General features: G+C 39.1%; 1 protein-coding gene across 6 annotated transcripts in view; it reads right to left on the bottom strand.

The window, feature by feature from the left end:
- MCTP2 (multiple C2 and transmembrane domain containing 2) overlaps positions 1–22,510 on the bottom strand; it is a 233,829-nt gene that overhangs the window by 84,111 nt on the left and 127,208 nt on the right. For all 6 annotated transcript variants that reach the window (XM_047794408.1, XM_047794405.1, XM_047794409.1 and 3 more), the window contains 2 exons: positions 16,821–16,923; positions 15,351–15,453 (listed from right to left, as the gene is read on the bottom strand). In XM_047794408.1, the coding sequence (XP_047650364.1) occupies positions 15,351–15,453; positions 16,821–16,923 (206 nt within the window). The remainder of the gene's footprint in view (positions 1–15,350; positions 15,454–16,820; positions 16,924–22,510) is intronic.

Raw genomic sequence — 22,510 nt, forward strand, 5'->3', positions numbered from 1 at the left:
AAAATTTCCATGATTTCTTAAGACTTAAGGAAGGTCAACAGAAGAACAAGATGTCTCAATATAAAAGAAAATATTTTATAGAAAATGAAGTTGGGGGGGGATAAATGATCATTTCCTTTTTTTTCTCAATGTCCTAGAATTGTGTCAGCAAAGCACACAATCCACCTAGGACTTTAAAGCAGTTATTAAAGCTGGAGAAATAATCAAGGCTATTCACAGTTGGTATTTTAATATATTATTTTTAAATATATAAATTGTAAGTTTAAAATTTGTAAAAAGGTTGAAAAAAATCACAGAAAAAATATAAAGTCCTTTTGAATATCCATAAATACCATAATTCCTTCCCCCGGAAGGAAATTAGCTATAAATTTGGCATGTATCTAAATTTTTATTAGGAATTTATAAATACATCTTTTGAAAAAAAGTCTTAAAATTTGTGTCTACGTGTCAAACTATGTATTTTGCCATTTCATTCTCTATCAGTATGATATGATCATGTGTCTATTGGTATATAAATCAGCCTCATTTCTTTAACTGCTATGAAATAGTCAAAATATGAATAAACCACAATTTATTAATCTTATTTATGAGCATTTAGGGGATTCCACTTTTTCAATCTGTCTACTATAAGGAATATCTTTTGGGCTAAGACAAACAGAGAAAGAGAAAATATACTACTCTGTATCTGGGATATTCTTGGGTTAAGAATAGATCAATGTGTTTCAGTATTTAGTGTTTTAATTAAATACTGAAATCATAATCAAATAAATTATTGGTTTAAATATTTTCATTATGCATGGTCTTTATACAATTGAACTTCCAGCATAAGAACATAGGTTAAAAAATTCTGTAACACCTCAACTCGCCAAACTCCTACATGAGCATTTATATAGGAAATGAAAGCTAACCATCTATTTTTCCTACAGAGAATTACATTTATTATTTAGAACTCTGAAAACTATTTCTAGTGGTTTATAATTTTAAAGTCTCTATTACCTAGCACAATTAAAAAAGAGCCAAATGAAAATTTAGAGCAAAGAACCTATATATATTTTCATCTTTAGGTACGAGATAGTCACTTCAATTAAGACCCGTGTTTAATTCTGAGATCTCTAGCACCCAAGGCAAAGGGGAACAATAATATAGTTTTCAATTTATGATAAAAAGAGATCTCTAAGTTCAGTTGGAGAGTCTTCTTGGGCTGACATTTGGGAGGATTTCATTTCACCCAAATACAAGGATGAAACAATAGATAACTATCTTTAATTTCAGTGTTAACAAGAAAACTCTTCAAATTGTTGAATCACATTTTTTTTTTTTTGTCTTTTTAGGGCCGCACCCTCAGCATATGAAGTTCCTAGGCTAGGGGTCGAATCGGAGCGATAGCCACCAGCCTATGCCGGCCTATGCCGGAGCCAGATCTGAGCCGCGTCTGCAACCTACACCATAGCTCACGGCAACACCGGATCCTTAACCCACTGAGGAAGGCCAAGGATCAAACCTGCATCCTCATGGATGCTAGTCAGATTTGTTTCCACTGAGCCATGACAGGAACTCTTTGCATGTGTCCCATTTCATAGGTGAGGGGCCCAGATACCAGGTAATAATTTGGGGAAGGCAACTCTGCAGGATAGCAACACAGATTTCACCTGGATTAGGAATAAAACTTCCGCAATCAGGGAAATGGGCATTTCCATGTCCCTTTACATTATTTGCAGAAACAATATACCAGAAAGCTTTTTATCAAGAACATGCTAAGGGGTAATTCCTGGTTAAATTAGCCAGTGAATGAAAGAGCACAGGAAGTCTGGTTCTGAGTAATGATTCAGGAAGTTACAGCCAGAGGAAAAGTTACAGAGAAGGTAGTCTGGTTTAGATTTTACTCTCACCGGAAATTATCTTTATATACTTTTTCTATATAAAATAACTTCAAATCTGTTTACACAAGCTCTAAGTATAGTAAATAAAAAGAAATAATGTTTTGAAGATTGGGTGATAAAACTAATCTTTGAGTCAAAGAAAGGATACTGGGAGTTCCCTTTGCGGCGCAGTGGAAAGAATCTCACTAGTATTCATGAGGATGTGGGTTCCATCTCTGGCCTCGCTCAGTGGGTCGGGGATCTGGCATTGCTGTGAGTTGGGGTGTAGGTCGCAGATGTGGCTCGGATCCTAAGTTGCCAGGGCTGTGGCGGAGGCTGGCAGCTGCAGCTCTGATTTGACCCCTAGCCTGGGAAACTTCCATATGCCCCGTATGAGGCCCTAAAAAAAGAGATGCTATACTCATTACCTAAAAATGTTTTTTAATTGGCATATAACAAAGGTTAGTATGTGGGACAGAGAACAAAATACTTTTCTCAACTGGAACTCTTTTTAAAGATTTCTCATTATTATGCTTTACTATAAAGTTCTTTGATGTGACTAGATACCAACTGTTTTAACAGCAGAGTTAACCGGAATCAATATGAAGGAATAAAACCATTAGTTGGCTTAAGGAGAAAAGACATTTAAGATCAAAATCCAAACTCAAGGGTCCTATTGATCCCCTCCCCCCAGTTTGACCTTCAGTGAATAAATGGAGGACATTTGGGTGTAAACAAGCATTACTATATCAGAAGATCTGCATTCCATGCAAAAGAAAGAATATTTTAATGTGACAACACTACAATACAGCAGGTGGTCCCAGCTGATGAACATGCAAAATGATTCCAAAAAATGTGATGTGAGGAGTTCCCGTCGTGGCGCAGTGGTTAACGAATCCGACTAGGAACCATGAGGTTGCGGGTTCGGTCCCTGCCCTTGCTCAGTGGGTTAACGATCCGGCGTTGCCGTGAGCTATGGTGTAGGTTGCAGACTCGGCTCAGATCCCGCGTTGCTGTGGCTCTGGTGTAGGCCGGTGGCTACAGCTCTGATTGGACCCCTAGCCTGGGAACCTCCATATGCCACGGGAGTGGCCCAAGAAATGGCAAAAAGACAAAAAAAAAAAAAATTGTAATGTGAACAGACTCGTGGCTCGGAAAGAAGTAAATATCCTTTACTTGGTAGTGTTTCTATTCATGTCCTCACCACTTGCTATCAGGCCTATTTCTCAGGGAAGGAGTTAACAAATAGCATGAGAGATGAAAAAGCCCACAAGGTCACTATTTGCCCTGACACAAAGTCTACCACCTCCATCCCCACCGCCATTCCAGTAGAGGCACCTCTGACTTCACCACACCTCTCTCCTGTCCAAAGCAACCCATGGGTCCACTGCCTGAATCCAAGCTCTGACAGTGAACTTGGAAAAGGCGGAAAACTACGGTGTACCCAGTATGTCTTAACAACGCCTCTCCCTAAAATATAAGCTGTCTATTCAAAAGTAATACATATCAACTATAAGAATGGTATACAATTTATAAAAACAGCTTAAAAATAAAAAAATGCAATTTTTACAATTTTACATTTTTTAATAAGTCAATACATGTCTCTAGTTTTTAATGTATTTTTATTTATCTTATGAAAATAGGATCGTAAGTGTACTGGATGAAATTTAGGACACTGGAGGCAGATGAAGTAGGTTTAAATTCTGGTTCTGCGTCAGACTGGCTGGATAACCTCAGAGAAGTGACATAACTCCTCTGTTCTTTAGTTTCCTAATCTGTAAAATATGCATAAAAAAGGATACCTATCTAACTGAATCACTTTGCTGTACACCTGAAACTATACAACACTGTAAATAAACTGTACTCCAAAATGAAATAAAAATTAAATTAAAAAAAAAGGATACCTCCCTCAGCAGTTACTGTGAAATAATCAGCAAAAACCAGTAAAAACAGTGACAAGTACAGAGAAACTGCTCATTAAATAATGATTTTTTTGGTCTTATTTTAAAACAAACAAATTTTAAGAAACTTTCAAAATTAAAAAAAAAAAATCTTTTGAACTTTAAGAAAAAGCAAATACAGGAAACCTTCCCCATGGTAAAAATTGGTTTTTTTTCCATAATTTAGAATGGTTCATCTCATGAATACTCTAAAATTAGCTTAACCAATCTTCCACTGCAACTAAGATTGGTCCCAATTTTTAACAACTGTAAACACTGTGATGGTTTTATACATAGATATTTTTGTGCTTCCATGATGCATTCCTAAAAATAAACTCTTAGAGGTGGAATTATTGAGTCAGAGGGTGCACCTATTTTTATGGCTTCAGCAAGTATTGACAATTTGCTCTCCTAAAATGCCATATTAATTTATACTCCTAGACTCAACAAATGAGCTTGTCCATTTCCTTGCAACTTTGCCAACCACAGGCATTTTTAGTTAATATACAGCAATTTCACAGGAACGAAATGGCCTCAGGTTGCTTTATGGTGTTTTCAGAACCAATGAAACAGCATTTTCATTCATATGTTGATGAAAAGTGGGCCACTGTAGGACTCTGAAACCAGACTTCCATTCAATTCCCCTTTTCTGGCATTTAGCATCTGTGTGACCATGGCTAATTGGTGCATTTCTCTGAGCCTCAGTTGCCTCTCTAGAATATAAATGCTCAAAGATAGGTATACATTAAATTTTAGTCTGAGGGGCCTTCTAGGAGGCTTGTACCAGGTCATACTCCTCCAATGGCATTTAAGAGAATCCTTTTTCTATACTTAATCATCACTATTCATGGAAAATCTTAACTATATTTGTTAATCTGATTGCTTAAACTAATTTGGTCATTCAAGCTACTAAAATAAGGGTGATGCAGGTGATAGTTTACACCTTAAATGCTTACATTTACCAAACTATTTAAATCCTCCTCACAGACCTCCAAGGTAGGTATTGTGATAATTATCTTCTTTCATGGAGTCGGAAACAGAGATGTCAGGTAAGGTGTCAAAAGTCCCATAGCCAGTTAGGGGAAAAGACTGGGAGCCAGTCCAGGTGGGCGGGCTCCCTCTTCTACATTCTGAACAACTATGGCAGAGGTTGAGCCATTCATTTGCTTATTAGCTATCCAGATTTCTGCCTCTTTAAATTTTGTGGGAGGTTAACTTGTCTCTTCCTTATAGATTAAAAAAAGGAACTCTTTTATATTAGTGGAGTTTGTTTCAAGTGTTTGACCTTTAACATCTTGAAATAGTTACTCTGGTTTGGTGTTAACACCTGATGCATTTTCTCCCTGATGGATAAGAAACCTCCTTTACTTTGTTTATCCTCTCCTCAATGACTCTGTTTCAATCTTATTACATATGAAACGATATTCAACTATTTAGTCTTTTTACAGGTTTTTTCAGTATAGTTCTAAACTTCCTCACATAGTTCTTAAGTATTATAATGGTTTTTGCTTGATGCTGTTTTAGTCTTTGATGCTTTTTTAAGGTTTTTAAAATGTTTTCTATTGAATATGGCCACTGGCTTTTATTTTCTTAATTTTGATCTTGTTTACACATTACTAATCTTTTTTTACTCCAATATATTGTCTATTTTCTTTACATTTAGATATTATCCTCTAGCACTTGCAAATAATGTTTCATTTATTTTCCTTAAATTTTTGCATTGGCTTGATCTTACATAAAAGGCTTAATTTTTAACAGTTACTTCATAAGCACACAAGCTCATTAAATTTGTACAACAATCCTAGCAGTAGAAACTATTGTTATCTTCATTTTTAAAATGAGGAAAGAGAATCACCATTTCTAGTGTTTCAGCACTAAGTCTGATGTTTATGATACTTCTGATATTGTTCACCATGTGAAGGCAGGGTTCATCATTTACTAATTTATTAAACTATTTTTCATAATCAAGAATGGATGTTAAATTTTATCAAATGTCCCTTCTACGTCTATTGAGATTGTCAAGTTTTTCTTTCCTTAACTCAATATCATGAATTACCCAATTAGATTTCCTAATGCGTTGACTCTTACTGATAATCCATGAAAGACATATAATTTCCTTTTTATTAAATCTGTGTTTCTTATATCAGAATTATTTTGGTCTCAGGGAATGAATTCATATATTTTCCATTTTCCTTTTATGTTCTTAATAAACTTCAATAATGTTTAAGAATTGCCTGTGCATATAAGGTTTCAAAAATCATATTCCTTAAATGATTTAAATGTGTTATTTTCTTATTCAGGGAGAGGAGTATGCAAGGAGGGTGGAATTATTTGATAACTTTTTCTAGTATTCTCATAATTATTTCCACTAAACAGTGCATTTAATACTTGATATTCAAGTTCATATTTTTAAAGATCGTTTTCCTCGATATTTTATACAGGAATTTCTTCCAATAGGGAGCTGTATTTATTTTTAGTTAATTTGGGGAGATTTTTACCCATTAACAATACCCGAGTACTATCCCTCAGTAAGATTTAGTTATGTTCTTCATAGCAATCCCTATATTTCTTGTTGTTTACTCATTCAAATAGTACATGCTCTCCCCATTTTTCATTAGCCTTGTAAATGGCTTGCCTGTCTCATTGGTTTGGGGGGGGGACTCATACTTGGATTTATCAAATGCACTATTTGAATATTTTCTATGTAATTGATCTTTTTTAGTCTTCATAAATTCCTTTTTAATGTTCTTAGCTTTATTTACTTTTAGTTCATTTTGTTGAGATGTTTGGTTAATTTTCAAACTTTGTTGTTTAATTATAAAACCATTCAAGGTAAGAATTTCCCCTGAATAATGCTTGTGGCCCTTACTCATAGTTTATATGTACAATAGCTCATTGTTAATTTCTAAGAAGTTTTTAGTTGCAGTTTTGGCATCTACATTAGCTACCTGGAATTATGTTTTTTCTACCACATGTTTTGATACTTGCTTCATTTTTGTTACTAATTTCTATTTGCATAGCACTGTGATCACAGTACAGGTTCTTGGGCTACTGAGGCATTTCGAGTCCATAACACGATCAATAATTAAGCAAGTTATGTGGGTACATGAACAGAATATTTTATATATTTATGTCTGTGTCTACACGTACACATGTTAGATCAAGCTTAGAGTTTATTCTATAAAGTCTGAGAACTACCACTTTAGTCTGCCTAAAATTCATCTGAAAATTTGCTAAAAAAAGGAGATTCCAGGGTTTTATCACCAGAAGTTTAGTAGCTGTGTGCGGGGACTTAGACTAATAGTAGACACTTCACTGATCCTGGAATTTCAAACACATGACACTTAGGACCTCAAAAAAAATATATTACTTCAAAGATTTTTCGGTTTCTGAATTTTTAAAAGCAGATAGATAAAATATACTATCATTTTGTGATTCTAATTTATCAGTTTTTCTGATGTTTCAAATGCTATATATATATATACACATATTTGTGTATACATTTCCATGGGAACTTATCCACATACAAGTTGATGTCTATGGAAATTCCCCTGTGGTACAGCTGGTTAAGGATCCAGTGTTGCTGCAGCTGTGGTGCAGGCTGCAACTGCAGTGCAGGTTTGATCCCTGGTCCTGGTCTGGGAACTTCCACATGCTGTGGGTATAGCCAAAAAAGAAAGTTCATGTCTATTGTAAATTTATTGATAATTAAATTATTTTGACCCATAAAATAACCTCCTCTGTATGTTTCTGACTTACCTTTTATTTGCATCTAAATGTTATACTTTTGTTCATCCATTTTTAGATCGTCATGTTTGAGGTGTCACAAAGAAGCACTTAGATTTTACTCTTTGACAGACTCACAGACTTTGAAAAACTTATGTTTACCAAAGAGGACAGGTGGGTGGGGGGAGAGATGGACCGAAGGGTTGGGACTGGCATATGCACACTGAGGCATATAGAATAACGGGTCAATAGGGACCTGCTGTATAGCACAGAGAACTATACCCAATATTCTGTGATAATCTATGTGGGAAAAGAATCTGAAAGAGAATAGACATGTGTACACATATAACTGAATCACTCTGTTGCATAGCATAAATTATCACACCATGGTAAATCAACTATATTTGAATAAAACTTTAAAAAATGAAAAAATAAAAAAGCTCAACCCAGAGCTAGCAATTATCCGAAGAAAAAAAGAAAACATTTCTGAAATACAGAAAGATTAAAATAGGAATTCCTATCATGGCACAGTGGAAATGAATCCAACTAGGAATCATGAGGTTGCAGGTTCAATCCCTGGCCTTGCTCAGGGGGTTAAAGATCTGGCGCTGCCGTTGAGTTGTGGTGTAGGTCGCAAGTGTGGCTCGGATTTGGTGTTGCTGTGGAATAGGCTGGCAGCTATAACTCTGATTCAATCCCTAGCCTGGAAACCTCAATATGCTACAGTGTGGCCCTAAAAAGCAAAACAACAACAACAACAAAAACAAAAAAACAAAAAACCTCAAAAAGATTAAAACAAATTGCATATCTGAGAACACTGACTCAGCACAACCAACACCAAGACACATTCTAAGATAACAAAACAAAAACTTGTTCACAAATGTTTGTAGCAGCATTGTTCATAAAGAGCCAATAAGTGAAAATAACCCAAATAGTCATCAACTGATCAACAGATAAATAAAATAGGAAGTATTATTCAAAAAAAGGAATGAAATACTGATAGACTCCACAACACGGAAGAACTTTGAAAACTTTATGCTAAGTGAAAGAAGCCAGACACAAAAGGATACCTTGCACAATACTGTATAATTCCATTCATATGAAATTCCAGAATAGGCAAATCCACAGAAATTGAAAGGAGGCTTGTGGTTATCCGAGGGCAGAAAGAGGGGGAATTGGGTCTGACCACTAGTAGGTATGAGGATTCTTTTCGGTGGTGATGAAAATATTCCAGAATTAGATTGTGGTGTTTGCTATATAACTTAGTGAATATATTAAAAACCCTTGAATTGTTTTTTAAAAAGAAGACTTTACTTTTTGACTCATTATAAGAGATTTTTCCATTTAATAGAAAAGTTTAATCCATTCAACGTTTACCATCATGTGGGATGTGCTCAGATTTATACTTGTTATTTTCCTGTTACAGGACAGGAGAGGAATCCCACCAGTGATTCTTATTTCTCCCTTGGCCTATCATAACCAAATATGTTCCATCTTATACACTACTTATGCTTTAGGATAACTGCAGCATGTTTAAGGGACTCTTTCCTACTTTCCAGGGCCAACAGGAAAATGTGCCTTATCTTCATTTCAGTCAAATATGTTGGACCAAGACTAGATGGGGAGGAGAGCCGAATGTTTGTGTTCACCATTTTTGCCCTGTTAAATTTTATATTTGGTTATATATCCACATCCAATTGTGTAATATAAATATTATGTACTTTAATGGTCAAAATTTTCAGCACAACTTAAAAAAATATGGTTGTCTAGCACAAAGTATAAAACCCATCATAAGTGAAGGTTGGGCAAATACTTGACTGGAAATGCAAATGAAGATGTGCAGGGACATTTATTTGGTACAAGCAATTATAGAAAATGTGTCCCATAAAATTAATTAAGTGAAGCTATTATTGGTGCGCCTGGTTGCGGTGCACTGGCTTCACTGAGAACACTAAGGGCTGTGGGAGGCCCTGAGCTTTCTGATGATAGATTCACTTGCACATGTTGGCCTGGCTTACCCAAGAGGACTCAAATTTGTTTCAAAATGTAGGACTGAAATGATTTCTCCTTAGATAGAAGAAAATAACAAATAGATGATTTTCCTATTTTATGGAAAGCTGATTTCCACCGTCTTCCAGAATTGACCCATTAGGTAATTCCAGGAGGGTAAACGTATGTTTAAATAAGAAGGAATGACTTATGGTACATAAGAAGTAATGACTTGGGTACAATTACAGATGGGATAAATTCATTTGAGTGATTAAAAAAAAAAAAAAAAAAGAAGGAATGACTCAGATGAAAAGATCCAGGAGTTAACAAACATGACTAGGATCCATGAGGATGAGGGTTCAATCCCGGGTCTCACCCAGTGGGTTAAGGATCTGGTGTTGCTGTGAGCTGTCGTGTAGGTCAAAAATGTGGCTCCGATCCTGCATTGTGGCTGTGGTGTAGGCCAGCAGCTGTAGCTCTGACTTGCCCCCTAGCCTGGGAACCTCTATATACCACGGGTGGGCCCTTTAAAAATAAAAAGGATCCAGCTAGATTCTCAGGACAAACATCAGGAATCAGTTAACTGAGAATAGAAACGAAAAATAAATCTACTGTATTGAATAATTATTAGGAGACAGTGTCTGTGTTGGAAATGTTTTAAAACTTTAAAATGTGCTTAGTGTTTTCCTCCGTATATTTATTATGACATTGATTAGAAGATTTTTGGAGGAAATGTGGAAATGGCGAATACTAAAAGTCTTCAGATTATAATTCAGGGCAATTGCAATTCTCTACTGCTTTTAGCCATGAGTAAAAAGTTCTGCATATCTATAGAATCAATTTTTAAAAACACATTTAAAGCTGAACAGAAATGACATATATGGAAGGATGGCTCATTGTCCTGGATTCTTTTAGTTCTGCTGTATATCTGAGCATACATACATGCTCTGAACAACGTACCACCATTAATAAACATACTGATTTTAGAACATGGATTTTAAGTGAGCCAACCGTTAGCCAGGACAGTCACCCTGATTAAAAGATGTAGTGAATTCAGAACAAGCTCTTTAGTTAACAGGCTGAGATGCACTTAGTACATTACAATTATCAGAGAGATTAAAAGTTGAAGTACATTCAATACTTTATACTTAGACATTTTAAAATGCAGTTTGCATTTTCTCTGAAACTGTAAATCAAGTTCTAGTGTATGACTTGATTAAAGGGAATGTGTTCTCACAAATTATTCACACTCTAAGAAATATAATTTTTTGTTTTACATACAAAATAAGGTATTCTCAGATACTGTTCCATAGCCTATAGAGATAATAGTGAAGCACTGACAAATCAATTTTTATGATTCTCTCTGATATTAAAAAAGCAGGGAAGTAAATCCTTCTCCTAAGAGACATAGAACACAGAATCCAAAGGTTTTCTCTTTGATGCTTACTTCTAGAGTTCACAACCAATTCCTCTAGGAAGAGTCTTCTTCCTTTATAATTTGCTTCATATTGATGCCAAAACTTTCTTACTAGTCAACTTCTCTGATATATCCACGCCCAGGTCAAAAGCCTTCCGGTGATCCCTGCTCACAGAATAAGCCCCACCCCTCCTCCCTTCCTGAGCAACATACTCCAGCCTCCCCATCACCCAGAACTAGGCACTCAGGACCTGCTTTGGTTCCAGAAGTGGCCCTGCCCTTTCCCCTCTGTTTCTCTGCTCATGCTTTACCCTCTGCCTGGAATGGCCTTCGTCTCTACCTCACCCAGCGGTTGCTATCAACACCCTGCTTTTTCCTGGCCAGCTCAAACTCCCCACTTTTTAAAGTCATCCCAAAATAAAATTCAGTCCTCCCACCTTGCAGTTTTGTGTTCCTTTTACATGGACCTAATAATTCAGGGTCTTGTGCGTTCATTCGACAGGCATCACCCACAATACGCAAGTCTTCAACTCTGTGTCCCACCTGTACCCCAGTCCCCGTCCCCAAGCACTGAGCCCAGTGGTTACACAAAAACAGATCTTGGTTACTGCTTTAGGGACAACATTTACTTAATAGCTACTTACTATGGCAGCAGAGCATCCTCTGAGGAGCTCAGGCTCTGATATGAGACTGCCTAACGCAAACCCAGCCCCACTACGTACCCAGCTACTGCAGCCTTTCTGTGCCTCAGTTTCCTCATTTGTAAATGGTCATAATTAATAAAACATGCCCCATTAGGCTGTCAGAAAATTAATGACGTACCGTATGGTAACTGCATACCACAGGGCATGCTGGGTAAGCATTACTTAATAGACATGAAATTAAGAAAAAAACAGGTCTAAATAAATACATTTGAAATCAAGTTAGAATTATTTAAAAATAGTTATAAACAGTAAAACTTGTAAATGTAAAAAACATAAGTAATATAAATTTGAAAACCAAATGATCAATGAAAATAACAAACACATTAAAACGTGCCCATCACCAGATACTGAGGGTTATGGCATGTCTTCTCACATTTATACCTACACTTTAGGTAGAAAATCAGTTCATTTGGGGAAAGTGTGTTGAAGGTACATCAGGATCTTGTGTAAGATCTGATCACATTCCCATTTTATTGGTCCAAGAATCAGAAATAAATCTGAACTGAAATTCAACCATGCTGAATAACAGCTGCCAAAATGTCTTATTCCGCTCAACGTTCCCAGGCTCCCAAAGTCTCTAAAGGGTGATGTGGCCCAAGCTATCCTGCCTTTACACAGTGGAAATCTTTCAGATCTGGGCTGATTCCTCCATGAACCACAGCCCTTTTATATTAGCAACAAGCAGTATAAACCAAATCAAGCACTACCAGATTTGAACCCTCCCTGTGGTTTCCCACCACCACTAGGGAAGAGCCAAAGGCCTTCATGCTTTGAGGCTGTCAGGTCTTTTAAGGTCCTCTCCCATGCGACCCTATCCCCCTGTCCTTTCTTATCCCACATCTGCTATTCACCAGGCTCACTCCCTCCCATCCACACCGTCCCCTCTGTTATTTTGGGAATTTGACAGTCAAGGCCCAGCCTTAGAGACTTTGAACTTTATTTCCTGCCTGGAAGAACTTGCCCAAATATCCCCCTGGCCTTCTTCCCTCCCTCCCTTCTAAAAGTTCTCACTCAAATGCACCCCTTCCAGGGGGACATTCCCTGTCCAGCTCACAGAAAATAGCATCCCCCCCCCCGGCCCAAACATCCTCTTGGTGGCCCCTTCCCTTGCTTTATTTTCTACATAGCACTTTGCAGCATCGAACCTACTATTTATTGTTTTTTTTTTTTTTGTATCATGCCTCCTGCAACCGAAACATAAATACCAAGAGAAGAGATAGCTTCAGTGCAGTCATTGTTAGAACATTGCCACCTAAAACAATTCTTGGCACACACTGAACACTCGATAAATAGTGATTAAACAAATGAATGCACAGATTGTGGGGCAGCTTATCAGCAATCTCAAAAAAGTTATGGGGAGTTCCCGTCGTGGCGCAGTGGTTAATGAATCCGACTAGGAACCATGAGGTTGTGGGTTCGGTCCCTGCCCTTGCTCAGTGGGTTAACGATCCCGCATTGCCGTGAGCTGTGGTGTAGGTTGCAGACGCGGCTCGGATCCCGCATTGCTGTGGCTCTGGCGTAGGCCAGTGGCTACAGCTCCGATTCGACCCCTAGCCTGGGAACCTCCATATGCCACGGGAGCAGCCCAAGAAATGACAAAAAGACAAAAAAAAAAGTCATGGGGGCTGGGGGCTTGCGTGACTTTAAACAAAGTCTTTCACAAGTCAACTCTACCTTGTACTTTAAAGGCAATAGTCTAAAAACTGTATTAATTTAGGTCATTGGTCCTCCACTCCACCGGGAATGATTTCTGCCCCCTTCAGAACACTGGGTAATGTCTGCAGACATCTTTGGTTATCACAACAGTGACGGGTGGACAGGTGCTACTGGTTTTCTAGTGGGTAGAGGTCAAGGATGCTGCTAACTGGCTATGATGCACAGGAAAGCCCTCACAGCAAAGAATGATCCATCCAACAAGGTCAGAAGTTGAGAAACTCTAAACCTAATCTACCCAGAAGTAATTTCTTAGATTAACCCCACAGCATATAGCTATTGCATATTATGAGCAAGAGAGGGGAGAAAGTCAGTCGATGTGTTGGCACTGCAGAAAGACCAAATATACAGCTTTTCCATGCAAAACAAAGAGAGGTTAATAAAGATATGAAGCAGTGTGCACCAGCAAGGAATAAAATATGCTAAGAAATTATCTCTAAAAACAAGAAATGTCCAAAAAAAAAAAAAGGGTAGAGAAAAAGGACACTGAATTATAAAGGGGAGTCTTGGTTTCTTGTCCCTTTAGACCTATTTAAAATTGTGCCCCATGTTCTTATTGCATGTATTCTTTCAGGAATAACTAATAAAGTTGTATTAAAAAAAAAAAAGGAGGAAAATCACAAATCACTATCTCCTGAGAGCCAGTGTGGCCTGATGACTGATAGCTCCAAACATTAGGCAGCAAAGGCTCTACAATGGGGCAGCCCCTCCATCTGGCTCTTCAAGTAACATCAGGGATATAAGAACATGAGGAAAAATTCACCAAGCCACCAAAAACAGAAGAGATATTGAGAGGTGCAGGTTTCCCCCTCCATAAACATCACTAGCTAGTCTAATCTCATGGATAAATTACAGACACTGCTCCCACCACAGAAATGCATGAAGAGCTTTGGAAAAATAAGTCTGAGCAAATAAATAACTTGAAGCCTTCTTTGACTGATAAGGCTACCATACACTGTATGAATGACTGGATGAAAAACTGAAATTCCCTCCTCTTTAAGAGTACATTTGGTATAAACATGAATGCCTAATTAATTGGATTCCAGCTTTCCACCTCTGCCCATGGAAAGACATTATTGGGTGCTTTCTCCTCTGAATTTTATAGGGTATTTCCTTTCGTTCAGCTCTTAGCTCATTCTGACATATTATCTTTTAATGGGACTACCAAAACAGCCCTCTTTTTTCCAAGAGAGGCTCTCTGCTTTCCTCCACAAAGCATTTTTGGAGACTGAAAACACACATGACGACTAAAAAGACAAATAGAACTTTTGAGAAACCTGTCTTTAGAAGAATTGAGAACAGGAGTTCCCATTGGGGCTCAGTGGTTAATGAACCCATGAGGACAAGGGTTCGATCCCTGGCCTTGCTCAGCGGGTTAAGGATCCGGCGTTGCCTTGAGCTGTGGTGTAGGTCACAGACCTGGCTCGGATCCTGCGTTGCTGTGGCTCTTGGCATAGGCTGGCAGCTACAGCTCCAATTCGACCCCTAACCTGGGAACCTCCATATGCCGTGAGTGCAGCCCTAAAAAGACAAAAAGAGATGAAAAAAAAGAAGAAGAAGAAGAATTGAGAACAATTGTGCAGTTACCAGCAAGTAGCCTTTGAAGAAATGGGCAGTAGGGAGGTAATAAAGAAATAGCATGTATGTTTTTCATTAACCAATGAATAGTATTCCTAGATATGTACTCGTTGGGGGAAAAAAAAAAGAGAGAGAGAAACTCCTATCTTGAGATGAAAAGACTTTGTGTGCAGCCGAAAGTCTGGTCTAATGTTTTGGTTAGTTCAATTAATATGCATCTGATACACAGAGAAAATCATGTGGCATTCCACCTGAAACTACTGAAAATACTGGATAAAGATCAGGAATCAAAGAGTTGTTTCCTGCTACAGTTGGGAGGATTCCCCCCTCCCCCAAGACTGACAAAGATAAAGCAACACTTGACAATAGACACTTATAAAGTGTAAAATGCCTCTTACATTGTGCATTAACAAAGGTAACTTACAGACAACAAAGGAATGGCAACTTTTCCAAGAAAATCGGGAGGTTTATCTCCATCTTCATCAAACACTGTCACTTCCAAAACATCATGGATATCTTTAATGGGACTGAAACAAGAAATACACTGTGTATTATATACAAAAACACACAAGTGAAGTCTGTTCCATGAAGATCTGAAAACATGGTTTCACTAATTAAATCTGTAGGTCCTCAGAGTATAAAACTATCATTTAATTAAGTTCTAAAAATTAAATCAAACTGACTGTATTCCCAAACCTTCCATCACAGAAGATTCAGACATCCATATGGAAAAAAAAAGTCAACTTTTTTTACTATGGCATCTTCCATGTATCCGTGTACTCCAGGGTAGGACTGTTAAAGACACAGGATAAAGAAAGAGAATGGGGAACCTAATAAGGAGGATAGCGATTTCAAAGTAGCTTCCAAATATGAAGAGTAAAATGAAGATTTTTTTTATTTTAATGAAGAATTCCCTTTAAAAAAAAAAAGTGGTCAAAATCACTATTTGCTGAGATCCCTGGAAAGCATCCTATTGTGGAAATACTAAGCACTAAATATTTCATGCATATTTACGTATTTATAAACTTTTTCTTTTATGTTAACCAGAAGCCAGACATTGGCTACAATGAAATATGGAGCCATGGTCACTGGCAATGCAATGAATAAAAAAAGAGATTCTTGCATATGGCAATTTGAAAAGCTGTTTAGCACAGTTAAGCCTCTTCTCAAAGATCCTCGAGAGCTTTCTGCTTGGGAACCATCAACCCCATTCAAGATGAACTCGACTGTTTGAGTTATACACACAGACAGAGCGTTTTAGCATGGTGAGGGTGGTATACCCATTTCACTCAAGTTCAGCCGAGGCCTCCCTTTGATAGGTGCCTTGGCGTCTAACACAAACTAGGAAATATAACCAGCCTCCTAAGTGCCTGACTTTGAGAAGTGGACATCCCTCTGGAACAGGTCATTCAGATAAGCTGGAATACAAGGATTCTCTGGGAGTCTGCGCAGGATCACAGATAACCTGTATGTTCTGTTCTCTGGCCGAATTCAAGCCTTCAGGTTTTAAAACACTGTCGTAACATATAAGCTCCTTGAATTAAGGCAGGTCTACATTTGTAATTTCCTTTAACCCAAGAATGAATTAGTCTGGATATATGGAAGTTTCCCTTCTACGCAAAGATTAATTTAGTCACTAAAAGACCTACTTTACAAATGCCTCCTGGAACAGTCTCTTGCAGTTCCAAATGGTCTCTTCTATTATTAACACTATACTCTATAAAATGAAAGCATAAAAGGGTTTCAGAAGGAAAAAACAATAAAATTCATTCTTTGCCCATAAAAATGGACAGAAAGTTCCACACAAGAGCCCCAGACTGCCCCAAACATATCAAGGATAATTGGTCTCTGAGTTAAAGCTGTTCTTTGACACTCCAGGGGCTAAAATACTTACAATGTAAAAACTTTGTTCCACTCAGGGTTGAGGTTTTTGTAAATGGTATGTGTCTGAAGCCGGTCATTTCCTAACTCCAACAAGCAAAAGGGATCGCTCTTCCCTGGAAAGAGAACACAGGCATGGGTCAGAGATAAAGGAAGCTCCTTGGAGGGAGGCAAATGATTCTCAAAAGTGAGAGAGGCAAAGGGAACAAAATCATGCACTTTTAAAACAATAAAAAGTGTGCATGCTCAAAGAGTGAAGGTGAGTCTCTCTTTCTAGAAAGCCCCGTGGAAGCCCCGTGTGGGGATTCGGAGATGAATGGTGCCTATAGGTACCAGCATTGGATGGGGAATGAGATGCAACCCAGATGCAGCCTTGGGAGGAAGGGCCTCTCAGGTTTCAAAGGAGCAGGTGTCACTCTGGAAGGTGAGCGAGTGTATGTTTTGTTTTTAAAACAGAAGCTCATCCCTGTTTCCTTCCTAAGTTCTCTTCGAGTTGATACAGATAATTACTCACCGACTACTGGAAGCCTATGATAACTTACATGCCTCCATGTGTGAGGGGATAAGAGAGATGAGAAAAAGTGCATGGCTATTTAGGAGTTAAAACTCTGCTCTGGAATGAGTGGCCACACACACACATATGGTCCTACCTATTTAGTAAATTATGAGAAGCCACATGTGACATTTTTGGTGCTCAGAAACATGCAGACGTCTAATTTCATAAATTAAGTTCAAAGTTTTCGTCTTAAAAATAATGAAGCTTAGCCTTGACTCTCCCATCTCACCTCTTCTTTTTCTAGCCTACTTCACACAGCCACCAAAAGAAAAAAATGTAAACAAAAAAAAGGTTAGAAAATCCAGAATCCAAAGGGGAGCCCACAGAGTTACCACTTAAAATGTCTCTCCCCCACTTTTGTTGGGATGGGCAGAGGAATTGAGACTGGAACTGTCAGGGAAAGAATGAACCACCAACTCCCATGGGACATGAACACATCGCCAACCTCTGTGCACCCTGGCACTTTATAAAGCGGCATGGACTAAATTAATTGGGGGCATAAGGACAGATGTTCTTCCAACAAATGGCAGAGGACCCCCAAACCAGGGCCAAACACAAAGAGTGCTCACTGAACATACATCTAATCCACTTAGTAACCAGGAGCTCTGAGGTTTTGCATGTCAATAAAGAGACTGGTGTGCAGGAGCCGGCATAAAGATGATATTTCAAAAAAAGAAAAGAAGAGCAGATGTATGGCGAAGAGACAGTATTAAACAGGAGATTCCATTCAACTGACTAGTGGCTGGACACTTAGATGCCTGGCCAAAGCACTTAAGTCAAGGCGATTATCTTCGTGGCCAGGGGACAATGACTGGAGCCTCAGACACAGATGAACACTTTGGGGTTGTCAGTTGTAAACAATGGAAATGATCCCTGTCTAAATTCAGAAGAGGGATTTATTCAAATAATAGCAAACAGCTCTCAGGATCAGTGCATAGAAAGGAAAATCAGACTTAAAAATCACCAGCATGTAGTGCAGCTGGTTAAGGATCCAGCATTGCCCCAGCTGTGGCACAGGCTACAACTGAGGCACAGGTTCAATTCCTGGCCCAGAAACCTCTACACACTGTGGTGCGGCAAAAAAATTAAAAAAATATATAAATCACTAGAAACCAAAGATTGCTTAGGGATAACCTCAGCCTGCATCTTGGAAGATTCTGTCTTTTGCTTCCCAGGAAAACAGTCCCCACAAGCACTTCCAACCTGAACCCGGAATATAGCTGCTTCTAAGAGGAAGTCTCCACTTCTGCTTCTTCGCCTCAGTTGATATAGGTGCAAAGGGACTGCCCCTGCCTGGAAGTGCCTATGCCCTAACTGCCAGTGCTCAGAAAAGGCGTACTTTACTGGCTCTCCACCCTCTGTGAATGAAAGTGGGCCCTGAGCGCTTCTGCAAAATATGCAATGGGGGAGTTCCCACTGTGGTGCAATAGGACCACAGCATCTCTGGGGTGCTGAGACACAGGTTTGATCCCTGCCACAGTGGGTTAAGGATCCAGAGTGGCTGCAGCTGCAGCAAAGGTTGCAACTGTGGCTCAGATCTGATCCCTAGCCCAGGAACACCACATGCCTCGAGGCAGCCAAACATACGCACGCACACACAATGGGAAGAGCCCCAAATCTAAAACAGGTTTCAGATATTGGGCAGTCTAAATCAAACACACACACAAATCCATATGCATTTGTAAAAAGTCTTGCTTCTTCAAGGTTTTTTTTTTCTTTTTCTTTTTTCTTTTCCTTTTTACAGCCACACTTGCGGTATGTGGAAATTCCTGAGCTAGGGGTCTAATCAGAGCTACAACTGAGGCCTACACCACAGCCACAGTAATGCTGTATCTGAGCCACATGTGTGGCCTCTTCCACACGTTGGAGCAACACCAGATCCTTAACCCACTGAGAAAGGTCAGGGATCAAACCCGCATCCTCCCAGACACTATGTTGGGTTCTTAACCTGCTGAACCACAATGGGAACGCCTTTAAGAAAGTTTTTTTTTTTTAAATCAGCCATAAAAAAGGAATGAAATAATGCCACTTGCAGCAACATGGGTGGACACAGGGATTGTCATATTAAGTGAAGTTAGAGAAAGACAAATATCACATGAAATCACTTATTTGTGGAATCTAAAAAATGATATAAATGATCTTATTTGCAAAGCAGAAACAGACTCACATAGAAAACAAACTTATGATTACACCAAAGGGAATAGAGGGGGGATGGAGGTGGATAAATTAGGAGTTTGGGATTAACAGATACACATCGCTGTAAAGAACATAATAAACAAGGACCTACTCTATAGCACAGAGAACTCTATAACTTGTAATAAACTACAAGGGAAAAGAATCTGAAAAAGAACGTATATGTATATGAAAAAATATATACACTTATGTACGTATAACTGAATCACTTCGTTGTATACTTGCAACTGGAACAACTTATAAAGCAAGTACACTTCAATTAAAAAAAAAAGACAGTTTTACTCCAGGATACACAGGACATGGAGTAGAGGTTCAGTGGGGAGGTAGCTGACAATGGAGAAGGTCAGAACGTCTCTTCGCTAACTGTGAACATGAGAGAACACACATGCTCTCTCGTCTTCATGGCCAAGTAGACAATGCTCAGCTCCTCGGCCCAAGCTGAAACAGCTACTTAACCGTTTGTCAGACTGTTAGGAGGTGTCAGGGCTGCTCCTCCAGAGGCACGAGTATGACATGCCATCAGCATGGATTCAGGGGAAACCGTCTGACACTTGTAATGAAAGCCCCAGGGCTCCTCCACAGCCCGGTGGAGAGGGGCCAGGCCTGGGCTGGCACAGGTGGGCTGAGCTGTGGGCCCCCTCTCTCTTGAGCACACTCCTTGCTGTCCCAGCTAATGAGGAACAGACTTCCTTCCAGAAACAGGGAATTTCAGTTGTGAATCTCCAAGGAACACACTGCCCTGACTCTCTGAAGATAATTCCGTCAAAGCTCATTAAAATGCTGCATTTATTAATAATACAGTATAAACAGGCAGAGGAGGAAGAGGAAACAAAGCCATTAAAAACACTTATAGACTAACGTATATACACTTTAGGTTTGATTTCTGGACCTTCAGAGGTTCCAGATAGATGCGGGCTTTCAATAAGATTTAAATAATGAGTGTTTTGATTTGATCATGACAAAAATGATATCTCTTAACAAGTGCAATATCCTGATGTTTCCCAATAGTACCAAGAAAACAGCAACCAGACAAACTGACATATACGCATTGAGTCTGCACCTTTCTGCTTTGTTCCACCTGTCTGTACAGGTAAAACATCTAGATGACCCCTTCTACAAACAGATGTCCTGTCACCTTGACACAGTTACACCACTGGCGATTCAGATTCATGGTGGTGTTTGAGCACCTTGCTCAATAGCCCCTGTTATTTTTGAACACCACTTTAAAATGCATTTGTATTCCTGGAATGACAAGTGGAGGTTCCTCGTTTAAATAACTTTACCTTTAAATCAGTTACAGAAGTTGAATGACAAATAGTTAAAGTATTTTAGCGGTCATATCGTTCATCTGACAAATATTAAGCACCCACTCTGCTCTTGGCAGTGAACCAGGCCCTGATATACCCAGATCACCAAGTCATTATCTTCCAGAAACTCATAATAATCATGCTTTTTCAGCAAATGTCACCTTTTCAATGAAAACTCCCCTCACACTCCCTGCCAGCAGACTGAGTTGTTCCCACCTCTGATCTCCAACTCCCTCTTCTATTAACATTTGTATGCTTCTGTTCCATATGTAGCCAAGTATTTCATTTAAGGGGCCCAATGCAGGCACACCCCGGGTGTGTGTGCCCACCCCATCCCTTGTGGTGAGTGTCCTGGCTCAGTGAGAGAGAGCCACAAGGAACTTCCAGCTCCCAGTGATGGGTGTTGGCTGAAGGGGGCCGGGTTCCTCCCACTGTGTACAAGAAACCATGCTTTATGCAGGCCCCCCTTTGATCCTCACATCCACTCTATGAGGTAAGGAAAGGGGTTGCCATTTTCCAGATGAGAAAAGTAAGTTCAGATACCATGTGGGTGGTTAAAGTCCAGAAAGATTCGATAGTGGAGATGAATCCTAAGCAAGGTTTAGAAGGGGCTGGGTTGGCTAAGCAGAAATGAGTCTCGTTCCTAACGAGACAGAAACAGATCAGTACCTTACATTTTATTAAGTAGGTAGACAGACACACACACATAGCTAAATAGTGGTTATCAGGAAATATAAGACATAGGTGGGTAAAGGAAGAGATTGGTTGGAAGCCTGGAAGGCCATGACCAGCACTTTAAAAAAAATTTTATTTCATTTCTTTGTATTCATTCAGCAGCCAGAAGCCACCACAGACTATCAATATAAGAGGCAATATTAGGGAAAAAAAAAAAAAGGATATTTAAAGGAAGACAATCCCTGAAGCTAACTGCGGAGCATTATCGCTCAGACTGGCTGGGGTTGAGGAAGGTCGGGCAACTGAGCCACACCAAACTTTACTTCTAAAATCTCTCTTCAATTCCTGTCTCCAACCACTTGTTTATACACCTTACTATCACATATCGGAGGAAATTCTAGGCTCATCCTGAAAATCTGTGTTCCCGGATAACTTGCCCTCCACCATCCATCCTGTTCTATCCCCTACTCCCAAACCCTTTATCAAGGTCAGCATGTCTGTGCCCTACCCCTGACAGCACAGACTACAGGGCTCAGTCATGCTTCCTATTCTGCACATGGAATGGTTTCTCCCTGCAATGGTCTCCCAACCCCGACTCCTCTCAAAAAAAAACAAAACAAAACAAAAAACAAAACAAACAAAAAACAAGACCAAATAATCCCCAAGGCCTAGTTCAGGACGCATCATCTTCCTGAGACTTTCTCTGCAACCTTAAACTCCAGGGAGCTCCTGCCATCATTGGTTTGGGTGTATGTTGCTCCACTGTATGATGTGCCTGCTCCTTTCTGCAGCAAATGCTTTATGGTTCCCTAAAATCTGGAAAGCACTGTGTTGGGAGCTGAGAGAGATTTTATTTTTATTTTATTTTATTTTATTTTATATTTATTTATTTATTTATGTCTTTTTGCCATTTCTTGGGCAGCTCCTGCGGCATAAGGAGGTTCCCAGGCTAGGGGTCGAATCGGAGCTGTA

The sequence above is a fragment of the Phacochoerus africanus genome, chromosome 9 (assembly GCF_016906955.1).
Source record: "Phacochoerus africanus isolate WHEZ1 chromosome 9, ROS_Pafr_v1, whole genome shotgun sequence".
Classification (NCBI taxonomy): domain Eukaryota; kingdom Metazoa; phylum Chordata; class Mammalia; order Artiodactyla; family Suidae; genus Phacochoerus; species Phacochoerus africanus.